The 22,010-nt window shown below is 41.6% G+C and overlaps 1 protein-coding gene across 7 annotated transcripts in view; it reads right to left on the reverse strand.

Annotated features, from left to right (window-relative positions):
- KIAA0556 (KIAA0556 ortholog) overlaps positions 1-22,010 on the reverse strand; it is a 55,431-nt gene that overhangs the window by 29,175 nt on the left and 4,246 nt on the right. For 6 of the 7 annotated variants that reach the window (XM_027882807.1, XM_027882805.1, XM_027882804.1 and 3 more), the window contains exons 4-13: positions 19,666-19,748; positions 17,820-17,954; positions 15,569-15,830; positions 14,164-14,313; positions 12,247-12,401; positions 11,103-11,212; positions 10,560-10,674; positions 9,982-10,188; positions 6,048-6,188; positions 390-1,284 (exon numbers count right to left, since the gene is read on the reverse strand). In XM_027882807.1, the coding sequence (XP_027738608.1) occupies positions 390-1,284; positions 6,048-6,188; positions 9,982-10,188; positions 10,560-10,674; positions 11,103-11,212; positions 12,247-12,401; positions 14,164-14,313; positions 15,569-15,830; positions 17,820-17,954; positions 19,666-19,748 (2,253 nt within the window). The remainder of the gene's footprint in view (positions 1-389; positions 1,285-6,047; positions 6,189-9,981; positions 10,189-10,559; positions 10,675-11,102; positions 11,213-12,246; positions 12,402-14,163; positions 14,314-15,568; positions 15,831-17,819; positions 17,955-19,665; positions 19,749-22,010) is intronic. The other variant, XM_027882806.1, reaches the window with a different exon arrangement.

The following is a 22,010-nucleotide window of genomic DNA, read 5'->3' on the forward strand; positions in this document are numbered from 1 at the left end:
CACTAACGTGAGGACACACTCTTCTTTTTTTTTTTTTTTGCAGATTTTAATTGATATTAGCAAACATTTGCTGTCTGCAGGAACTGTCAATTCTTGGAAAACAATTTACTGAAATTTAGTCTCCCATCTGCTCCAAATAAATTAAAACCCACTAAATCAGAATGTAAATTTTTCAGAAGACTATTTCACATCAGGTGTAGGACAGGGAGAGAGAGTCTGAGTATTATCAGAGTATGAGTGAGGAAAATACCACAAAAAGCAAAACTAAAATCCCCCTGTCTACACCTCCAGGAACCTCAAGAGGTGCCTTCCACTTAAATGAGTTTGTGCTTGTGCAAAATGGAGAACATGTCAGCACTTGCACTGAGATTGCTGCTGTGACCTCTTACCTTTGAGGGCAGAATCCTCTTCTCCAAGATTTATAGTGTTTAATCCCAGCTTTTTACCACATCTGACACTTCTCCTTCCGCTCGTAGGGTGCTGTGAGCTGCAGCAATTCCTGTTAGGCTCCAAAATGTCCAAGCCCACATCACCATCCTTCCTGGTCAGCATTAGTGACCTCTCATCTCCATTTGCATTCCTGCTACTGGGTCTTCCCAGCTCATTCCTCTGACATTTGCCATCCTCATTTGTCAGGTCTGAAAAGTTTTTCAGGATCCCATCAGACTGAGTTGGAAATCTAGAGCCTAAACTCTGTTCTGTAGCAAGCCAGGAAGGCTTCTGCTTACTGGGAGTAACTTGGCTGTTCTCAGCGACTTGGGAAGATGACTGTAACCAAGGTGGAAGTGCACCTGTGGAATCAGACAGTTTCCTCCCTGTTAACTTTTCCATTTGTTCGCTCAGAGAGAGTTCATCATCTTCAGACGGAACGTGCTCTGCAACTGCTGCTCCTGCTGAATTCTCTTTGGCATCCTTTACACAAACTTGAGATGGCAACGCTTTTAGATCATCCTCTAACTCAGGCAAATGTTTCTTTGTGAAGCTGATTGAGTTCATTTTATGCTCAAGAAGATTTTCTTCTGGCAGAGATTTCCAGTTTAGTGAAGTACTGCTTGATTCTGAGCATTTAAAATGTAGGTCTGCTTTCCTGTCTGTGCCTGCAGCTGCATTTACTTCTTTCCTTTCACTTGAGGGAGATGCAGAGATACCTTGCTTGTGATCTGTAAGGTCAATTGTAGTGTTATGGTCAGCAAAGAGATCTCCAGAGGCTCTCTCTAATTCACCCTCAAATACGAGGTTCTCATCCACGTATAACTTCACCTTCTTCGCTCCGACATCAAGGTCCTACAAAAATAAAAGCATAAAGATTTCAATTAAGCTTTCAAGCATTAGATATCACTGTTCTGGGACTCTGACACTCCAACATTTAATCAATAGACAGATGAAAACAATTAAACCCTATGTCAGTTACATGCTTTTGACTACCTTTTAATCTAAAGCTCAAGCAACTGTGGAATATTTAAGATTTTATTTAAAAAGACTGAAAGCCCTGCTAGGCACTACTACGAACCATTTTGTCTGACAAGGCTTGATTACTTAGATAAGTTTGAGGGAAGAAGCCTAGACTAAGTATAATTATATTTGATCAGCATATAAATTTCAGAAGCACATTTTGTTTCACATCTGGAAGATTCATCCCTTTCACGACACATTCCACAGTGAACAACTATCCAGATCAAAGCCACTGGAGTTAAAAAGAGTTACAAAGAAATAACAGAGCCAGACAGGACAGCAAAAAAAAATTAATCATCCAGTCCGTCTTTTTCCACTGAAGAATGTAAAATAACCTGTACCATTGAGAAGAAATCTGTTTTTAACAGTTTTCAACTAATCTGCCTTGATAGCCTATTCCAACACTTAACTAGCCTTTTAAATAGAAGGCCTTTATCTCAGGCACAATTCTGCCACTCACAACTTTATCTCTATGTTCTCCTTCTCTGTGGCACCCACCAATACCTGATTTTTTCATCCCATTTAAGTTGGAACTAATGTTCTTTCTATTCTCTTCACCATTTCGATCTAACCCTTTCTCCCTCTTGACAAAAATACCATTATCTTCAAAGAAAATATAGAAGATGAGACAAAATCCATCTCCTTTCTGTTCTCTAACTTTCAGTAACGTGTCCATCTCGTGGAGCCTTAAAAAGACTCTCTGTTCTTTCCTTCTTTTCATGAAAACTAAGAAGCTTTTCATGAAAGTAAGAAGTTTCAGTTTCATCCCTCTTGTTCATCTCCTGGATGTCAGTCCTCCTTGAATACTGATGGAAATTTTCCTCTGCTTCCAAACTAAACCAGTTACTCCTTCCCCTACGAACACAAATGCCTCTGGCCCTTCACTACTGAAGACACTTGTTTAAGGTGTAAAAAAACGTGATATGGACCTACCCACAGGAAAAGCAGAAGATGCAGGGATAACAAGAAAGCTACAGCTGAGGGAGGGAAGCAGGTGTAGGTATGTGAGACACATTCCTGATAGGGAAAAATAACCTTCAGTAACTTCTCAAAGAACAGCTGTAAACCCAGTTTAATTGGCCATTATGGCAGGGCTGCCTGTGGAACTCCACGAGTATCATAAAGTGCTATAAGCCTGTACTGATGCATTTGGCCATAAAATGTGGTATTTTTTTTCCCCTTGAATGAGGACACTGATGGATTGCTCGAACTGGGGATCAAAACACTTCAATAATTATATCTTTTAAAAACTACCTACACGGCTTTGCCTGAAATTAGGATGGGGAAGAGAAAGAAGATCAGGATGCCCCAGAAACGTTCTTTTTTTTTAAATTTCTGTATGTCTAGACTGCCAGTGTCCTCCTTAAATGCTGAAGGTTTTGGACATTCACAGCGGAATTTGGGATAACTGCAACATTTCTACATAATATCCCAGCCTGTACTGCCGTTAGGAACACTCAGCCCTTAGTTCTGCATTTTCACCTGGAAACAGATAGAAACTGCATGGGACCACAGAAATACACACATCCATTTGAAAAGCAATTGTCAAAGTCATCTTTTTAAATTAAAATCAGCAACTTCTTCAGAGTAACTTGCTTTGATATTAATCCCACTCCACTCACCAGTACCAGAGGAGGGCAGAGAACATAACAAAAACGAGAGGGTGGAGGTCATTTTCCCTGAAAGAGGGACAGTGAAGACCAGAAAAGGGCCAGTCACTTCAAAATTACTATTTCAGTCAGTGGAAAAAGACTTCCTGTTCTCTGATGCTTTGGAATGTCTGAGATAGGTATTATAGCAAGCAAAAGAGGTGTCTGAAGTGTGTCCAGATGAACCAGGCAAAGCTACAGATATTTGTAGGACAATAGAGACAGACTGAAGTGGGGCAGGCATTAGGAACAGCTGATAGCTCAGGAAAATCATCTATTCAGGGAAGAACCAGGAGAAGAGCTAATGAAAATCTTTTGCCCCAAAATCCTAAAGCAGACTGAGCCTCGGGGAGGAAAAATTACACAAACAGATCTCAGAGACTCCAAGAACAAACATACCCAGGCACAAGATTAAGAATTGCTCTTTTTGATTCCCTCCCACCCCTCTTTGGAGCTTTCAGTGATCAGTTCTGGTGGGAAACACTGACACCATGGTTTTTAGCTTCACTGATACCACTGCCCTGCTCTCCTGGAGCATGAGGAGGCTGGAAAAGTCCCTTCCACATGGGTAGTTCCACCCTGTAAACAAATACCCAACACCTCATCCAAAGGCAGGTTGGGTTTTTTTTTCCTCCTGGAAGACTGATTAAAATGGCACAATGTCTCAGAGAGAACAGGGAGGTATGAGCAGTGTCAGAAAGGAAAAAAAAAGATATATTTTCTGGAAATAAGTCTAGAGTTTCTCTTGGTGTTCCTTGCCAGCCTGCACCTTCAGCCCTCAGAGTGCCTGTTGGGATGGTGCCTCCCAGTGAGACAATAAGGATGGAATTCCTGGCCATTTCAGGGATATTTGTGCACGAAGGACAAAGCATAAAACCAGAGGCACTTTTCTGAGAATTACCCCTGGATAAAGGACTCGAAATTGCTTCTGCCTCACTTCTCACAGAAGTGTGAGAAAGAAGGAGCAATAGAAAATAATTCAAGAATGAGAAGAAAAAAGTTTTTCTGTAAAATTAAGGGTGCTGTAACAAAGCTGCTGCAGCCTTACAGACCCTCAAGTGATAATCCAGCACTGAAAAAATCTCCAGCTCAAGAGAATGGACATGAGCATATGCACAGGAGGCAACCACTTGAAGAAGAAAATGATTCAGCTGGAGAACAAAGACAACTTTAATGCATTACAGTATTGATTCCATTCACAGATTTGTGAAGACACACCACAGACATTATATTGGATCTTACAAAAAAAGTTCTAACAGCATCGAGTAACGATGCAATTTGAAGACTGCAGCAGGTAGATATAAAATGTCTGACGACTGCAGACAACTTTGAAAAGAACTGGTTGCCCTTTCTTACACTTCTTCCCCTCTTGCAGACTAAAAGTGACCTCCTTTTTCGCAGATCTCACCTGAAGTAAAGAAAGGCAAGATGAAGCATCCTCTGATACCTTCCTTGTAATTCAATTAATCGAGGAATCTATGGCAGTGATGTCATCCAACTTTTACAGCTTCCTTCAAACCCATTTTTTCTCCTTATAGACTAATGTTCTAAAACCCAAACATACCAAAGTACTGGCCTGACTTAGTTTTTTGCCTATTTTTGAAAGAAGTACTTGGGCACCTCTGGCTTAGGTGCTGTTTGAGGGGGAAAAGGCAGTAAGAATGATTACAAAAATCCACACAATCTGGCTCTGGACTTACATTAAGCAGGAAGAAAATTGTGAGCTAATTATATTTTTGGGGTTTATACTTCTCAGACAAAACATCCTCATGACAAATTACAGAACTAGACAGAACTGCCTGCTATTTTTTCACCTTAAGGATAATGAGACTTCTTTTTAATAAGTATAAACTGCTGCACTTCCACCAAAATCCATGGGATTGCACTCCCAGTGGATTTTACAGATTGCCTCATAGCAGTTTATTAAAAAAGCAGCGCCTTGACACAGAGACATTCATTTCTCTGCACTTCCTGCATTATATTCAGGAGGTTTGGTAACAAATCCTACCATTACCTCCAAGAACAGCACACTCTAATGATGATGGAACATTCTGCAGACCGCAATGTTACCGGGAAAAGCAATTAAAATTCCAGGAAAACAAACACAAATCATGTAATAGTAAATTTGCATAAGCTGCCCCTTCCATGACCATTTCCATATGTATAAATTACCATATGTGCTTATATAAGAACATGGATGAGAGCAAAACCAGAGGGATAAACCCTCTTATTCATAATCCAGGACAGCAAATCCTCTTTGATCCAGTACCTGGGATTTCTTTCTTAACACTGCAGTGTACAAACAAGAATAATTTTCATGGTGACATTCAAACACAGAGACAAGAGACCATCTGCCATCTGCCATGATATGTCTCTCTTCTAACAGTAGATTGTTTTATTATGAGCACACAGTGGTGGAGTTTTTAATTATCCCTGGCCATGGCAGGGGGGCTGGAACTAGATGATCTTTAAGGTCCTTCCAACCCAAACCAATTTATGCTTCTAATTAAAGCAACAAACCCAAACTTGAGCAACAGTCAGCCTATTTACATTTCTATACAGGAGAAAACACATATTTAAACACATAGTTATATTGTGATAGAACAACTGAGAGTCCTGAATGCACTTACCTTTGAATCTTTATTTCTCACCACAGTAAAGGATTAAGTGACAGAATATGCAAGCCTTTTATTAGGTCTTTAGAGATCTTTAATAGCTTCGAAAGAAAATGCTCATTGTGCCTATGAAAACATTATCACCACGTTGTTACCACTTACAATTAAGACAGAAGCAAATTTCGCAGCAGACAAGGATACCTCTTAGCTCCTATTTTATCAGAGAAAATTGTATCTATTTTTATTTCAGGCTTTTGGAAAGAAGAGCAGATTGAATTTCCCTAGGCAAGGCAGAGCAAACACACAGAGCAGTTGAGAAAAGACTACTTACACTGGGAGTTGTTGTGCTGTAATTCCAGATCTTGATCTTGGATAGACCAAAGTCACATGACCGGGTGGGATTGCGGATAACAAAGTACAGTTGGATGGGCGGATGGAAAGGGCACATCCAGAGGCAGCTTTCCTTCCTGAGCTAAAAACACAACACAAGCAGACTGTCACCAACTCTTCCTCCTCAAGCAGGGTTTGAACTTTAATTAACTGCCCACCCCCCAGCACAATATGCAGAGATTAGGAAATTCAATCAAATCTACTACGTAAGAGCAAGACCTCAACCTCATTTCCCAGCAGCAAATCCGACTCTCCTGCCTCTAAGGCAGCTCCCAAGAACCTGACAAGGAGATAAAGGTCAGCTGCTCGCTGTCCCAGCGAGGCATCTGCACACTCACAAACCACAGGCAGCCTGCCCTGCTTTGGAACTGCAGGGTCAGAGCAAGCCCAGTTTATTTTAATCAAATTAATCAGCTTTGCCTGTACTAGAGGGGATCACTGAGCACAATGGATGCTGGACAATCATTCTATGATTTCTTCCTGTGCTTACACTTCTGCTTTGCTCTCTGAAGAGGGGAGTCTTATAGAATTTTACTTCATTGCCTGGCTCTATTTTAATCAGGCTTTGCAGACAGCCAACATCACTTACAGATCTATTCCTTGGAGCTGCACAGAACTCCACACTTGCTATTTTCAAAGATTTCACAGAAACTCCCAACATGAATTTTACATACAATTGGCCATCAAGAGACTTGAAAGTACCAATTCTGAAAATTGTTAAGAACTGCTATCTCTACATGCTGAGACGTGGAGTAAAAGGATGTGTGGCACCTCAGAAAGAAGCCAGGAGGAAAGAGTTTCAGAATCAAAATGTCGAATATTAATGTACTTGATGTCAAATGTTATCATAAAGGAGCTGCAGAAGGGCACAAAGTGAATACACATGCAGGTAACACGTCAGTGATGTGAGATGAGGAGATAAATCAGCCCCCCTTCTGTTCTCAAGGATCCACAGTACATGTAGTGACACAGTAGGTACACAGTCAGTGTTTTTCCACAACATTTCACTCTGAAGTGAGTCTTTCACATTTTACTGAAGGCAGTAACCACAAAACTTTCCTCCTGAGTACTTTAGCTGGGTGCCTAATGATGGTGAGGACAGAGCTCTGCAGCCTGTTCAGAGATATCCTGAATAGATCCACTTGTCACAGTGGTCATCTCCACATTCCAAACTCCCACGGGTCACGATGGCTCTGCCCCAGAAGCCTCTCAAAAAGCTCTGGGAGACTCTTGTTGTGTTTAATGTCAGTTTAGGGCATAAACAGCCATAAGAGTGCCAGAGAGGTTTAATACTTTCTACTGAAGAACAGAAAGATGCCTCTTAACATCAAAGAAACGAAAGATAGCCCTCAAATCAGCGTGAACCCAACTCCAGGGTCAACTTCAAAGCTGCTTCGTGGTTTTGAAGTCATACTATGAACAAGAATGGTTAAAAAATAATTTCCCAACAGCAGGCAACATCTGATGAGCAATCCACCTGCAGACCTCTCAAGCGAGCACCTGATGCCCCAGAAATCAGCAGGTTCTGGTGTGTACTGAGAGCCAGAGGTGCCTTCACAGGAGGGTTCCTGATTCAGCACCAAAATGGGCTCTGGAAAGAACTCTCCATGCTTCTCACTGGTTTCTCTGTAAAGCTGCAGGTGACCCTCCAAACAACAGGAGGTACATCAGAGCCAGGCCAGTGCTGTGAGTGAGAGGCAAAGAGATCTCTGGTTTATCAGTGGAAGTAACTGCTTAGGACTGGGATTGCACAGTCTCACAGGTGTTACAGTGCCCATCAGCATGCCAAAGACTTCACACCACAAACTGAAGGCACCTTGAAGAATCCACACAAAAACTCTCGAGACTGTGGAGGACTCTCATGTTTTATCACAAAGAGTGATGGTGATGTCTTTGCCTTCACATGACGTACTCGAGTCTGGGGTTACTGTCTTTGCAAATAGAGCTGGAAAATCCAGCCTAAAAAATTCTTTGAACCATCAGGGTGAACCTGATACATGTTAAGAAGCTGGAATTGCATTTGAACCGGATCAAGGCAAAAAAGGGAGAGGGGAAACCTCTACTCTTAGATTTTTTTGGGACACTGGTTTGTGTGGGGGCACCTGATGGAGAGCAAAGGAAGACTCAAGCACTGTGAAGGGGAATGATGTGGGTCTAAGGGTTCACCATTGGGAAGAAATACCTTGGTTAGATATTTCTAGAATTACAGTTACCTGTCCTTGTTATTCTGAGGTTTAAGAGACCTATATATGTGTCTAAGAATCAGAAAGGTTTACAGAGAACCATTTCAATACAATACCTAATCTATGTCTTATCAAGCATTATCACAGAATCCCAGAATAGTTTGGGTTGGAAGGGACCTTAAAGCTCATCTCATTCCACCCCCTGCCACGGGCAGGGACACCTTCCACCAGCCCAGGTTGCTCCAAGCCCCGTCCAACCTGGCCTTGGACACTTCCAGGGATCCAGGGGCAGCCACAACTTCTCTGGGCAACCTGTGCCAGGGCCTCCCCACCCTCACTCTATTTCTCCCTTATCTCTAATCTAAATCGAGTTAGTTGAGAGCACCTGATGTTCTGCCAGGCATTTTGTTCCTTTATAGTATATCACAAAGTACAAGGAAGGAGGCAATTTAAGTGCTCTTCTTAAAAGTCTGCAAGGGTAATAAATAAACTAACAAAATAAAATCCCTGATCTCCAGTAAGCCAATCTGTTGTCTATTCTCAAAGACAAATGTACACCTAAATGATGGAAGATGGAAGCGTTTTAACCATGGCAAAAGGAGTTTTCCACGTAATAAGTTTTTATGTCAAGTTTTTGTTCTGTTGAAAATATTAGTTGCTTGGAGATTGACTAATTTATTTATTTTTCTAATGCACCCAAAAGCTCTCCTGAAATGTACACAGACTGGAAATGCTGCTCTGACTGCTGAAGGAACCTGCAGTTCAGGTATCACATGACTGTGTTCCCTCTCCAGATTGCATCTTGGAGGCAATACCCTTCCAGCTTCAAGAGAGGAGATTCCAGTGTCACAAATCCAAGGAATATGTTAATCAATGAAATGTAAAACCTCATTACTTAAGAATAATGGGATATATAAATGTATGAGTAATGCTGAGAATAACAGGTTTATAATGGCTTAATGAACGTATTACTACATAATTTATAATTAGCTGGAGAGTCTGAGAGTCACCACTACCACTACTGAGTGTCATCTGCCAGACACAAAGCCTGTAAAAGAGAATGGATATTTAGACACCACACTACAGTGTTCAGGAGATAGTAAGAAAGATGTTTCAAGTAAAAATATTTGTCTGGAAATAATGCTCCATCCTGAGTTTCAACTAAATTTCAAAACACTGCATATTTACCCTCTTTCTACTCTCCTATTAAATTCATATTAAGCATCTGAAAGAAATTAGCAGTGAAGCTTCTATACCTTCAGACCACAAAAATTACTTCAGTTTATCAGCACACACACTCTAAAAAGGTGAAATTCACTGTTCCTAAAGTTTTGTGATCTCATTCTACAGCACAAAACCTAAAAACTGAATGGGTCCCTTTATCCAAGACAATGCCACAGAATTAATATATAAGGAGGCAGATCAAAAGCTTCCTCCATCCAATTGTTTAGCTAAGCAAGTCAGGCAAACTAATCAAAGACTGTTCTAAAGCAATGTTATAACTGAACACGAACATCTTGGACAGGAAAGCTGGACTTGTTAATAATAAGCAACATTTGCAGTCTTTTAAATTGTCATAGTTGTTATGCAGTCAGGTTCAAAATGCAATCATGTTTCTGAACAAAAAAACCTGGTGATAAAAATATTATATTATAATGAGAGATTTTAACATCCAGGACTAGGCTGTCTTACATTTAAGTTCTTCTTGACCAGGCAGCACAAATCCCCCGGGTTGTCAGCATTTCGAATGTCCACGTCATGGGGAGACACAAAGATCTTCTCGTTGTGTAAATCAAAGAACTCCACCTGGCTCAGGCCCACGTTGACTGGATTCCCCCAGTTAGAAAGCAGCTCCATAGTCACATAAATGGCATCACGAACTTCCATGCTGGCTGTCACCTGGACCAGAGGGAAATGTGGCAAAAACCTTGAGTGACCAAACAACAAAGTGTGGGACAAAAGAAACACCGTTAAGATTGCAGTGTTGATGGGTCAGAAGCAAAAAGATTGCAAGGTCAAGGCTATGTGGGTGGCATTCAGCTCATTCTGGGTTCCACCAGTTCTGCCACACACCAACCTTCTTAAAAAGCCCAAAGAGAAAACAGCTCCCTGTTCCCTGTCTGATTCCTTTGTCATTCTGATGAAGTGATAAACCCTGCCATGGGTTTATCACCTGACATGGGGCAGAATCAGTGGAATGCAGATCATTCACTGTACTTTTATTTTAGTAATTCTGGGAAGCCTCAATTATGTTGCAAATACACACAAACCTTCTCTCTCAACATGGAATCTACTTCAGCTTTGTCATCAGCCAGGGATCTGTCATTGTCACCAGCAGAATGGCTCTCATGCTCCAGAAAGACTTTCAGAGGTTTCTTCTTTTGTCTGAAACGACATATCCTTTCATGTGCTACTTCCTCATAATTCCTGCATTTTTAAGAAGCAGTTTAGTTGGTGTGAAAAGATTATAAAATGAACCCACGCACCCCACAGAAAAATTCACGTAGCCCCACACCCAGTGAGAACTGTTGCAGCATCTCATCTTAAAAACACGGGGTTTGGTTAAAAATTTGGGCTCCGGTTCCCAGCTGGTTCTGAGAAGGCAATGCACAGGTTATATCAACACAATAAAGGAAGGTGCTGGCAGATCCCTGCTCTGCAAAGACTGGCCCAAGGCTGGAGTCCCTGATTTTCTACTACTACTTTGCCTGGTGTCTGAGGGATTTGAAGATTACCAGGTGTAGTGGCATTCTGAAAAATCTCTCTTCAAAAAAAAAAAAAAGGAAGTTAGCCTAAAGCAAATATATCTATACCTGCTTCCAGAAGGACAGATTCTCTCAGCTTTTGTCACTGCACTCCTTGTCTGGCTTTTTTCTGGAGGTTCAGTCATCGAGGAAACAAGAGATGACACAGAAGATTTCTTCTAAGGAAGAAAAAGATGAACATGTTTCATTCAGATTGTTCTCCACATACCAATGAGTGTCAGTCTGCACCTCTGGAATAAATAAGAGTTTGGGCCCAGCTCATCTGTAACTCTGCACTGAGTTAAAGCACATTTAACAGAACTGGTCTTGATTTGAAATGAAAGCATGGAGCTTGATCTTCTACATGGAAGAAAAGTTAACATAAAAGCATATTCTGAGGACTTTTAAATATTTACATATATATATATGTAAAATATATAAAATGTCATTCTATACATTTGGTAAGACTCAGGGTTGGCCAAAATTTTGGCACAGGTCTACTGGCTTTCTCCTTCTCCAAAAATGGATCATAAAGACTTTTAAATCCCCAGACCCCTAAGTTTCATTAGAATAAAAAAATTATTTATTTTTTAAATACAGAACTATCAGTGACTACCTAGAAGACAACAGAGGAAAAGTGCTAAATTTCTTACAATGCCCCTTCTCTGCCTGTACTCGACATATTTGCTAGTTTTTATTGATTTTTTGTTTGTTTGTTTTTTGAGGTTTAATTTGTTTTTAAAGAGGGTTGTTGGACATAAGAGATGCACACACAGAAAACCCATACCAGCTCCTCCTCAGTCAGATCTAGCAGCCTACATGACACTGTACTAACAGGGAGCAGTGCCCGTACTAAAGAGTCCAGCAGGAATGTAGGATTTATTGGTAGGGAAATCACACATTATCTCGTTTAAGAAGCTTCCAGGATGAAAATGGCTCAACTGGGCCTGCAGCTGTGCACTTGACTGTACAGACACATCATATGGCTGGTCTATCAGCTGCTCAGTGATCCCTGTAATCAAGAGAGAGCTGTGGGATGCTATTCTAGGGAAGGAGATTAAGGAAAACAACCCTATGGAAGAATAATACAAATTCAATTACACTTAAGAGGCATCTCCATCCATTCATACACAACGTTGATGTGTAAGAGATTGTAATTCATCGGGGGGAGTTTGCTGCTTGATCAAACAGCTCTCTCTGGTATTTCCCACACCTTTTGAGGGCCTGTGGAACTTTGCAGGTCTCTCTGCAAGGCTTCATTCTCAATTTTCATGGCTTGCACCACGGCTGAAACGGAGAGATCAGGGTCCTTCTCACACACGTCCTTCCGAGTTACCGACAGGGACCTCTCCGGTCGACTTGAGGCTCCTGCCACCAAAAGAGGGAAGAAATATCCATTTGTCTGGACATGAACATCACAGCAGCCTCCATCTGAAACATCCAATTCAGTTATGACCCCAGGTTTTGCAGTAACCATCCCAAGCCAGGCTGAATTCCTGCCATTTGGTTTTATATTAAGGTTCACATCTACCTGAGACAACAGTTAAAGCAGCATCATAGCAACAGGGGAACTGACAAATGAGAAACGTAATTTTTATGCTTTTGGATTGCTTTGTTCTGGTATTTAGTGGAAATGCCTTGTGATAGCCCATTGAAAGAAAAGAATATATAATTTAAGCACAGCAGGATTTTGCAGTGTAACTGGGGTGTTCAGCTATTTTGGAGGAACCCCCGGAGTCTTCTAGCACAGCAAGGGGGGCCAGGAATTGCTATCTGCAAGGCAGAATAAGTCACCTTATCACTTGGGTAGTCATCACAATGCCCATACACATCCCAATCTTCCCAAACTTCAAGGAGAAATAGAAACATCACAGCCTATAAACAGGTTTAAAAGAAAGGAAATAAAGTTTAACAACAGATGATGTGAGATTGGACTAAAGAGACTAAAAGTGAAGAGCAGTGGTTATAGCTGAGGACTTTAAAAGTCAAGGGAAGAAAAGAGGCTGAAGTTGTACAGACATTCAGATTGAGTGCAAATACTGAAGAACAGGCTGATGTTTCAGAGTGCTCACAATGCTGCAGAGAGGTTTACTAAGCAGGAGAGTACAGTGCAGGGGATGCAAGTAACATGAGGTCTACCCTGAAAAGACAAGAAATTAAAACTGAGCTGAGATTTGCAGGCATTCACACTCCTTTCCACAAGAAAACTTCCAACAGGCATTATCCATCTTTGCAAAAACGGGGACAGGATAAAGTCCTGTTTATTTTTCTGCACTACATCATCCCCCTGAAATGAAATTAAAGCTTTAACGTGATGGTTGGGCAGAAACAGTTCCAAGAAGCACTATTATAACCTGAGGAAATGCTGCACACATCTTTGGGAAGCAGTCAAAGCAAGCATCTGCTCAGACAGATGGTGGGTGAGGGTCTCAGAAGCTACAAAGGGGATTTATTCTGGAGCCAAAAAGAATTAGCTTCTTTTCCTCCATTTGGTTTTCTGCCAATTAAGAAACTAATATTTGGACTTCTCAAAACCATTAGCCTTATTGCTTTCTTGGGACACAAGTGGATTTTGCTCTTTTGAAAAGAGCATCTGAACCACAAAGTATGGCATGTCTGAGAACTTCATCTCAGACCTCTCAAAACTCATCAGACTTGTTAAGGACTGCACTGAAATACAGCTGCAGTCATGATTTCAGCCCTAGATCTGGGGTTTGGTGTGTGCTGTTGGTTTTTTTCCCCAGGTGAAGACCACACTTTAGCAGCAGATTTTTAGAATGAGCAGCAGTGCCCGAAAAATGTTGTTCTTCAGTCCAGGAAAAATATCTTCCAGAATGGTCTTAGATACTGGCATATCTACCCAGCACAGGAGACTGATCTCCAGTGGAAAAGGCAGAGGAACAAAAAGAGAAGGAAGATAGTAGCAGAAGACTGAAGTATGCAGGCTCTGGATCTTCTCACAACTTTACTGAAAACATTCGAGTTGTTAAAAACAACTAAAAAAAAGCAGGACAGGGACAGCTAAAAAAAAATCACATAATGACAGATATGTGCTGAAATTGCATCTGAGCCAGAAGAGGGGAAAGCATGAAAACTCTCCTTATTGACATCACATATTCTTATTTCTTACTAGAAGAACTCTTCTCGTGTCTTTCCTGGTGCAAGAACTCAGCAGAGAGTGGCCGAGTGGCTTTGCTTTTCACCAGGACTGGTCTGACAGGAATGTACAGTTCAGCACTGTCCTTCCTCTTTGCAGAGAGAACTCGCACTGGCTTCACTTCTGCAACATGAAAAGGAAACAGAAATAATCAACTTGGAAGTTACTTAGGAGCAGCCAGCCCGGGAAAACAATGATTGGGTCCTAACTGCTAAGGTTTTTTTGCTTTAATTATGTTGGCATTGTTAAAGTGATAATCTTCCTCCCTTTCACTGATATTGTTCTGTTGTTACAGAAGCACGTTTCACTTAGTGAAACGAAATAAAAATGTTATTAGAATGTACCAAGAGATCTCATCTCTACCAGGTATTTACCTGCATTACTGTCAAGAAAAGCCAAAATAAAAATGAACTCCCGAGTCACTTGTTAACACATTACACTAAAATAAATTTTAAATGCTGACTAAATCTTGTCTTATTTAGAGGGTTGCCCAGGAGTACTTCTTCCCTTTTTTATTTGAGAATTATTAATGCCTCCATTGTTTGCAGGTTTTGAAACTCCTCTCTAGACAGTAGATCATGTATTCTCCCAAAGATCTTGTTCTCACTGCAGCTCCATCCTTTGTTCCTATCTCTTCCTCTGCCCCATCCCCATTTACACTCAATTCACATCGATGACAATGAGAGGAACAATCCTCTACTCAATTTATTCAAAGATTGTTCCTCTTAATTTATGCAATTAACTATGAATAAGGAAAAGAAAAATTGAAACAAAGCCAACAACCCAAACCAATTACTAAACCTGAAATGAGTGGGAGGGAATTTTGAGAAATACTGAATGTAGGTCTAGGTCTGGTTTCCGCCTGAACTCCTCACCTTTGACAAGCTAAATATCTTTGAGATCTGGTGACTGGTTGTGGGTTTGGACATTGAGGTCTCGAAAGGACACAAAAAGAAGTGGCTCATATAATTCATCAGAGATAAATAGCACACGCTGTGACAAGTATCCAGCACTCAGGATGTGACACAAAGTTCACATCTGGGAAGGTTTGGCTGCCTGAATTACTGCAAAAACAGTTCAAAACCCTATTAAAAACCTAGTAATTTCTTGAGAAATGCCACAGACAATCTGAGGCAATATTTGTTCAAGTGTCTAGACCTGGTGATGCAGGGCATTAACTAGGGCTACATCTTTGTGTCTGAAAAAAAAAAAATTCTTAATAAAGTAGCAAGAAGATGCAAATTTTCCAAATCTGCAGATTAAAATGAGAGTATGGAGTAACCCCCAATGATTAACCAGCAGCCATTCCCTTAAAAGCTCTGCTCTCAAAGAATCATCACTGCAGTACTGGAGCAGTGTGGAGCACACAGAGACTCACTGCTCTGATCCTGGTTGGACTCCAGCACAGTGAGGGCACCACAATCGAGGCCAGAGCATCTCCCAGCATTCTGATGCTCAGAAACCTCTTTCTGCAGTGACCCAGTGCCATGGAACTGAAGGTCTTCAAAGCTTGAAACTTCTTCCTCAGTGGGAGATGGCTCTGAAAACACATCCTCTTCAACAGAGTCACAGTCATCACTAAGAGAGTCGTCTTCCATCCCTTCCTCTTCCACACTGTGTTGCAAGCTGCTCCTCAATCCCTGGTACAACACAAACAGATCTGTCAGAAAAGCTCAAATATGTATTTTAAAACAAACCAGTGTGGCTGCCTCGTCCTCCCCAGGAGAGAAAAAAAAAAGTCCTCATGAACTCAGAGCCACGATGCAGCTAAAAATATTCACAGTCCTCCATCAGGTCTTCACTCCTTTGATGAGGCTTGTAAAGAAAACTCATCCTATAACTCCTTTGTCCCTTCTCATCAGGATCCTGGCAGGAACATTGTGTAGGCCAAGGAGTTTTTATGTTGCAAAACCAATTTTTAGGAATAAGTTACAAACAGGAGGCGAGTAATGGAGAGGGCAAGGGCACATATTTGTCCAGTCTCTATTTAAAGAGCAGCTGCAATCCAGAATTTCCAAATGCTTTCACAGGACTGCCAATACCATGTAACATCCAATTCTTTATGAGCACTTGGATAGATTGTAATAGCCCTGCCTTGTAAACATCTGTACTCCAAAAACCAGCAGAAAAGAGTTGTGGTCTAATGGGTTAAGCTCCCAGTTTGCACAGATTTTTTGAAGTGAACACACTGTAACAGGATTTAATGCAAAAATTAATCTATTTTGAAATTTGCTGTGGAAAAAAATTGCCTCGCCTCTTTCATTATGTGGCACAAACAGCACAGATGATGCTGGGGAGCTGTGTGCTTTTATGAAGGCAAAAGGAAAAGACCTCACACCCCTTAAATGCTTTTTCCCTCCCTGTTTTGTTAATATTAGAGTTTTGAGATAAATACAGGCAAGCAAACTGCATAAGATGAAAACCTGAAGCCACTTCAGGTACAAATGAACTGTGACAGTGAATGTTCAGTTTGCAATGAAAGCTTCAAGCTGCTACAGATTACACTTGTTAGGAAATCCATGTTGACAGATGCATATTACAAAGAGCAGGCAAAGGTAGGTTCAAAAGAGGGTTTATAAGCAACCTGAGCCTTGATATGGAGCATGTCTTTATGATAGCCTAGACTAATATTTCTAGGTGTTTGACAGGAAATTGTACAGGCTTTCTTCTGGTTTGAAACCTCAGGCATCTGCATTGTAGCAAGACATTCAAGAAAACACATTACAGCTTCAGGAAAATCAAAAACTATTTTCCATCTGGAATAAAAAGAAAAGTGGGGGGTTTGGGGTTAAAATTATTAAAGATTACAAATATCCACCACTGTAAACAAGTTAGCAGTTTGTAGAGCAAAAAATAATCATAAACTCAAGAGCAATATAGGAAAGAGAGACAGGTGCAAGCTCAGAAAATATGCTTGGGAATTTTGTCTGATGTCAGTGATAAGATCTGCAGACAGTTTCACAGACAGACGCTACTCCACTACCCAGAAAAGCTTTATTGATGTCATTCATTGGTTAAGCAGAAAAACATCCATAAATTTTTGTTCATTTGTTCATCTTTTTCAAGGACAGGTCATTCATGAGGTGTGCTGGAACAAAGTGCAATTAGTAATCAAAGAGCAGGCTGCACAGTCCGTACGAAAACAACCCTTGATGGAAAGCAACTGTACTGATTCAAATATTTTTAAAACTTTATAGTCTGATTTGTGTTAGGTAAAACAATTACATGCAACAATTTTAGCATGATTATTCAAAAGCTAACCTAAACCCAGCAAAAGTTGTTTCAGTCTTCTCTAACTTGACAGCCAAGAGTGATGTTCACACGGACAGCCATGAAGTGGAAGAGGCTCCTTGCAGGGAATGCCTTGATTCAATCCAACAGGGACAACATTCTAGCTCTTTAAAAAAAGACTTAGTGCTCTGCAGCGTTGCTGACTGAGACCAGATTTTCAAAAGAAGTTTTACTTCTCATTTTTTCCTTCCTTAAGTCACATCTCAACAATGCAAAATCAGCTAATGAAGAAACCACTGTGATCTGGGTTTGCACACACCAGCCAGGACTGACCCCTGGGCCCTTTCACATTTCAAATGACACTACCATGAATAATAGAAGGCAGCTGCCAATTGTACCTGGGAGTAATGGAGAGGATCACCACCATTTGTCTCCAAGGCCAAGCTTTCATAAGGTTCAAAATCCTCAGAGTACTGAAGAGATGGTTTAACGTAGAGCTTACCCCCTTTTTCTGTTTTAATTGCCACAGTTTCCTGTTAAAAGAAGCATTTAAAGAAACTAGATGTCTTTGGTGCTAAAATAATCATCACATTTTACATAATGATGTCTGTATCAAGCACTGTGCTTTTCCCCTTTGTTCCAGAGAAGGTTTCTGTCCTCCCTGAGCTCACCTTTGGGCCTCTGAATAATGATTTAACCACCCTGGTCAAACTCCTGACCTGCTGCTGCTGCCCCAGTGTCTCATAAGTGAAACAATGACAAGAGGATGGTCTCGTTAAAGATAACGTGACCAAGAAGCCTGAGCAGTGATATTAAACCTCATTATCTGCTGTTCACACACTCCTCTACAATTCTTTAAGTGACAGGGGGTAGAGATGTCCCAGAGGGAATTTCCCAAGGCAACCTGGCTTTCAACAGATCAAGTTCTTTCAGCCAGTCTGTCCTCCCCCCTCAGAACACACCTTAGCACAGCCCAAGTTTGGCAGTTTTGGACACGAGTTGCAGCTACCCAAAAATCCCACAGGGAAAAATCACTGGGGAAGTAAATTGCTGAATAGCACAACCTCCATCTTACTCAGTGGTTGCACATTTCCTTAGCTAAATCATTCCAGTTGGTCCTTAGGATAACTGCTACCTTCCCATCCAACTGGATAAAAGATTTAAGGTATCATCCTAAGCCAGTCCCAAACAGTAGCCAGTTTTCAGTATAGCTGCCCATGTTTGGTTGACTTTCCAATCCAGTCAGAGGATGTGCCTCCTTCTTCACTGGAATGACACAGGTGATGACTGGCTACATATTTGGCAAAGTTAGCAAACAAGTCCTGACAGGCCAGTGTGTAAGCAGTGATCTACTGGGAGAAACAGCAGCTGAGAAAAGTAATTAAACTCAGCTTTGAAGCAGTAAGGGTGGTAAATAAAGCAGTGCAGCCTAAAAGCTCGAAATGTGCAATATTTGCTGGAAGAGAAACAAACCTGTATGGCAAAAATAATTGATCCACAGTGGCACAGACCCTGATCCCCAGCCACTGGACATGCAGCCAGGCAAGCTGCTAATCAAGTAGGGTAATTATTTGGGTGACATGTCTCCATTGTTCTGAATTCCCAAGTGTTCTGTTAATTAAGCCACGCTCCTTGACAGCTTAACTCAGATCCTTCTTTAGGCCAAAAGGAAAAAAGACCATTGATGCTTCTGCAGTGAACCAACAACTATGTAACTAATGGCTCCAAATTTCTTATATATAGGATATTTTTATTATCTCTGTGCACTTTCCTCTCTTATGATCTACAGGAATTTGTGACAAATTACAACTCAAGCCATGCAAATTACACTTTTGTGTCCCTCAATCCTATTGCAGTGTGGAGAACACCAGTGACAGGCAGGGATGTCTCTCAAAAATGAGCTTCTCCATCCTTTGCACTGGATAAATTCTCTAGGCTGCCATCAGAGATGTCCAGCAACAGCTGTTCTGCTGGAGGACACACTGAGCCAATCATGTCCAGGCCACAAAAGTTTCTGTGACAGATGTCACTGAAACCAGACCCTTTCAATGAGATTTGCCTCTTCAGGCTTCAAAGTAGACACAAAACCGGCCACAGAATTATTTCACATTGTCACTCAGCACCCACACCGAGTCAAGATTCTATGGGAGTCCCAACTATCTACAAGTTGTAACCAATTTCCCCTGAAATGATTTAGGAAGTAAGAATCAGTTCAAGCACCCATTCCTTCCAACTGCTTCTTACCTGGAGCCAATTCCTGCGTTGGATCTTGCTGGGTGCAGTCTGGGGGCTGCCCTCTGGCAACTCCCTCTCCCCTAGCTGGGCTGCTTTTTCAGAACACAGACACAAGAATTAGAAAACAGAAAATGGAAATACAATATGTGACAATGCGCACCTCAGTTCACATTTTGGTTTGGGGTTTATGTTGGGGTTTTTTCCAGGTGAGGACAGAAGAGTAAGTGTTTGATGTGTGAATGGTATTTCTGTCTAGAAGTCTAGGAATATGTTGTAGAAAAGGAGTACACAATAAGCTGTCTTAGGAAGGCAACTGAGCCCAGAACCCCTAGTAGCAAAGGCAGGCTCTGACAGACAGGGTTCTGGTGAACAGCAGGTGATATGCTGGGTTTACAAAGGAACTGTGTGTATTTACTCTCAATTTAAGGCAACATGAGGTATTGGCAGATTAAACAGAATGTGTAAGTTATTTAATACATTGTGCAGAGAAGAATTCTTCATGTACAAGCCACAAACGAAGGACAAACAACCATTACCCTTCATTTCTAAGGAAAGGAAGAGTTGGTGCTGGAACTTCTGCAAAAAATCTCTGTCTGGTCAAGGAAAACTAAAGGTTCCTGTGCTGGATATGCCCCCAGCCTACAGTGGAACAGGGCTTTGATTGAGACAAAGAGACAAACATCTTGCAGGTCACATCAGCATCCTCAATGGAACAAGGGCATCACCAACACTCTCAGTAGCATCCTAAATAAAGGCATCTCATTTCCTATGTCCAAGACAGATTTACAGCTTCCATTTCTTCTCAGTGGAGAAAAACAGCTGATGCACAACCTTTTTTTTCTTTGAGCCATAATTTAATGGTCACCCCAAGCCAGCAGCAACTGGCACTACCAATAAAAGAACCTATTGTCCTACAGAGGTCATAGAATCACAGGAAGATTTAGTTTGGAAGGAACCTCAGGGGTCACCTAGTCCAGCTCTCCATTCAGAGCAGGGCTTACTTCAAAATTAGATCAGGTTGCTCATTACAGCTCTCAATCCCACTTTTTTTGGAGGGGGGTTGGACAACAGAGAATTGATGTGGGCAAGTTTTGACTGCAAAAAACCAAAAAAGATTCATTTTAATTACAGCCTCTTGTGTAGTCTGGTTCACCATGAGACTGCACAAATGCTGGGACAAGCAGATATGAGGAAACAGGAACGGGGTAGGACCATTCTTGGGGGAACAGTGAATGCTTATGTCAATTTGCACTGATCATAAATAACATTATAGAGCAAGAACAGGATGTTGTTCTACTGCTTCAGTGCAAGGTATTTGTCTCACAGGCCCAAAACAGGACTAAGAACAGAGGGGGAAAGGAAAGAGAGCTCCTGCTACTCCATTAAGCTATTCCTAAGTACCTCCAGAAATACTTTGCAGTTATTAATTAGCATTGGTGCTGATTGCTTCAGGGCTCTTCTGACACTAAGCGTGAAGTGTCCTGAGGTTACAATGCTAAAGGGGTGGTCAGATTCAGCCACTGCTTTGGGACAGAACTGGAAGCATCTTTCACTCCATAAGCAATCCATCTCTTCCAATCTCTGCCCAGAAGTCACTCATGTATCCTGCAAATGTAAGTAGGAAAAGGGGACAGGGTAGGACTTGTTCTACCACTGCTGAGCATTTGGCACTCAGAATTGTTTGAGTATTTAGAGAAACCATTGACAAGGCAATGTAATGACAGGACATGGGAGAATGGCTTCAAACTGAGAGTAGGGTTAGATTAGGTATTAGGAAGAAATTCCTCCCTGGGAGGGTGGGCAGGCCCTGGCACAGGTTGCCCAGAGAAGCTGTGGCTGCCCCTGGATCCCTGGAAGTGTCCAAGGCCAGGTTGGACGGGGCTTGGAGCAACCTGGGCTGGTGGAAGGTGTCCCTGCCCATGGCAGGGGGTGGAATGGGATGGGCTTTAAAGTTCCTTCCAACCCAAACCATTCTGTGACTGTGATTCTTAGTGATGGATTCATGTGACCAGGTCTCTGTAAACCAGGAAAAACAGGAATTCAAACCCTGGGCAGAGGCTGATGGAGCTGAGCAAGTCATCTCTGCAACAAACATTACTTTAAAACAAAAACATCCTTCTCAGGCCGGGATGGGATCTCAGTACCAACCACTACCTGCTCTGGCACATGGAATAGGTCCAGTGGTGCCATTCCCTTTGGAGACTTGAGCTGACAATGGCTATTCCAGTAGGCAAGAACTCAGCAGTACATCATCAAAACATTAATCATAATCAAAGGACACCCCACGCTACCCTTAAATCACAACTCTGTGATCACACAGGCATTCACTGGAAATACAAACATAGTTGTGAAAC

This window comes from Empidonax traillii, unplaced genomic scaffold (genome assembly GCF_003031625.1).
Source record: "Empidonax traillii isolate 1590-97213 ecotype Southwest subspecies unplaced genomic scaffold, ASM303162v1 scaffold111:size2041728, whole genome shotgun sequence".
Taxonomy (NCBI): domain Eukaryota; kingdom Metazoa; phylum Chordata; class Aves; order Passeriformes; family Tyrannidae; genus Empidonax; species Empidonax traillii.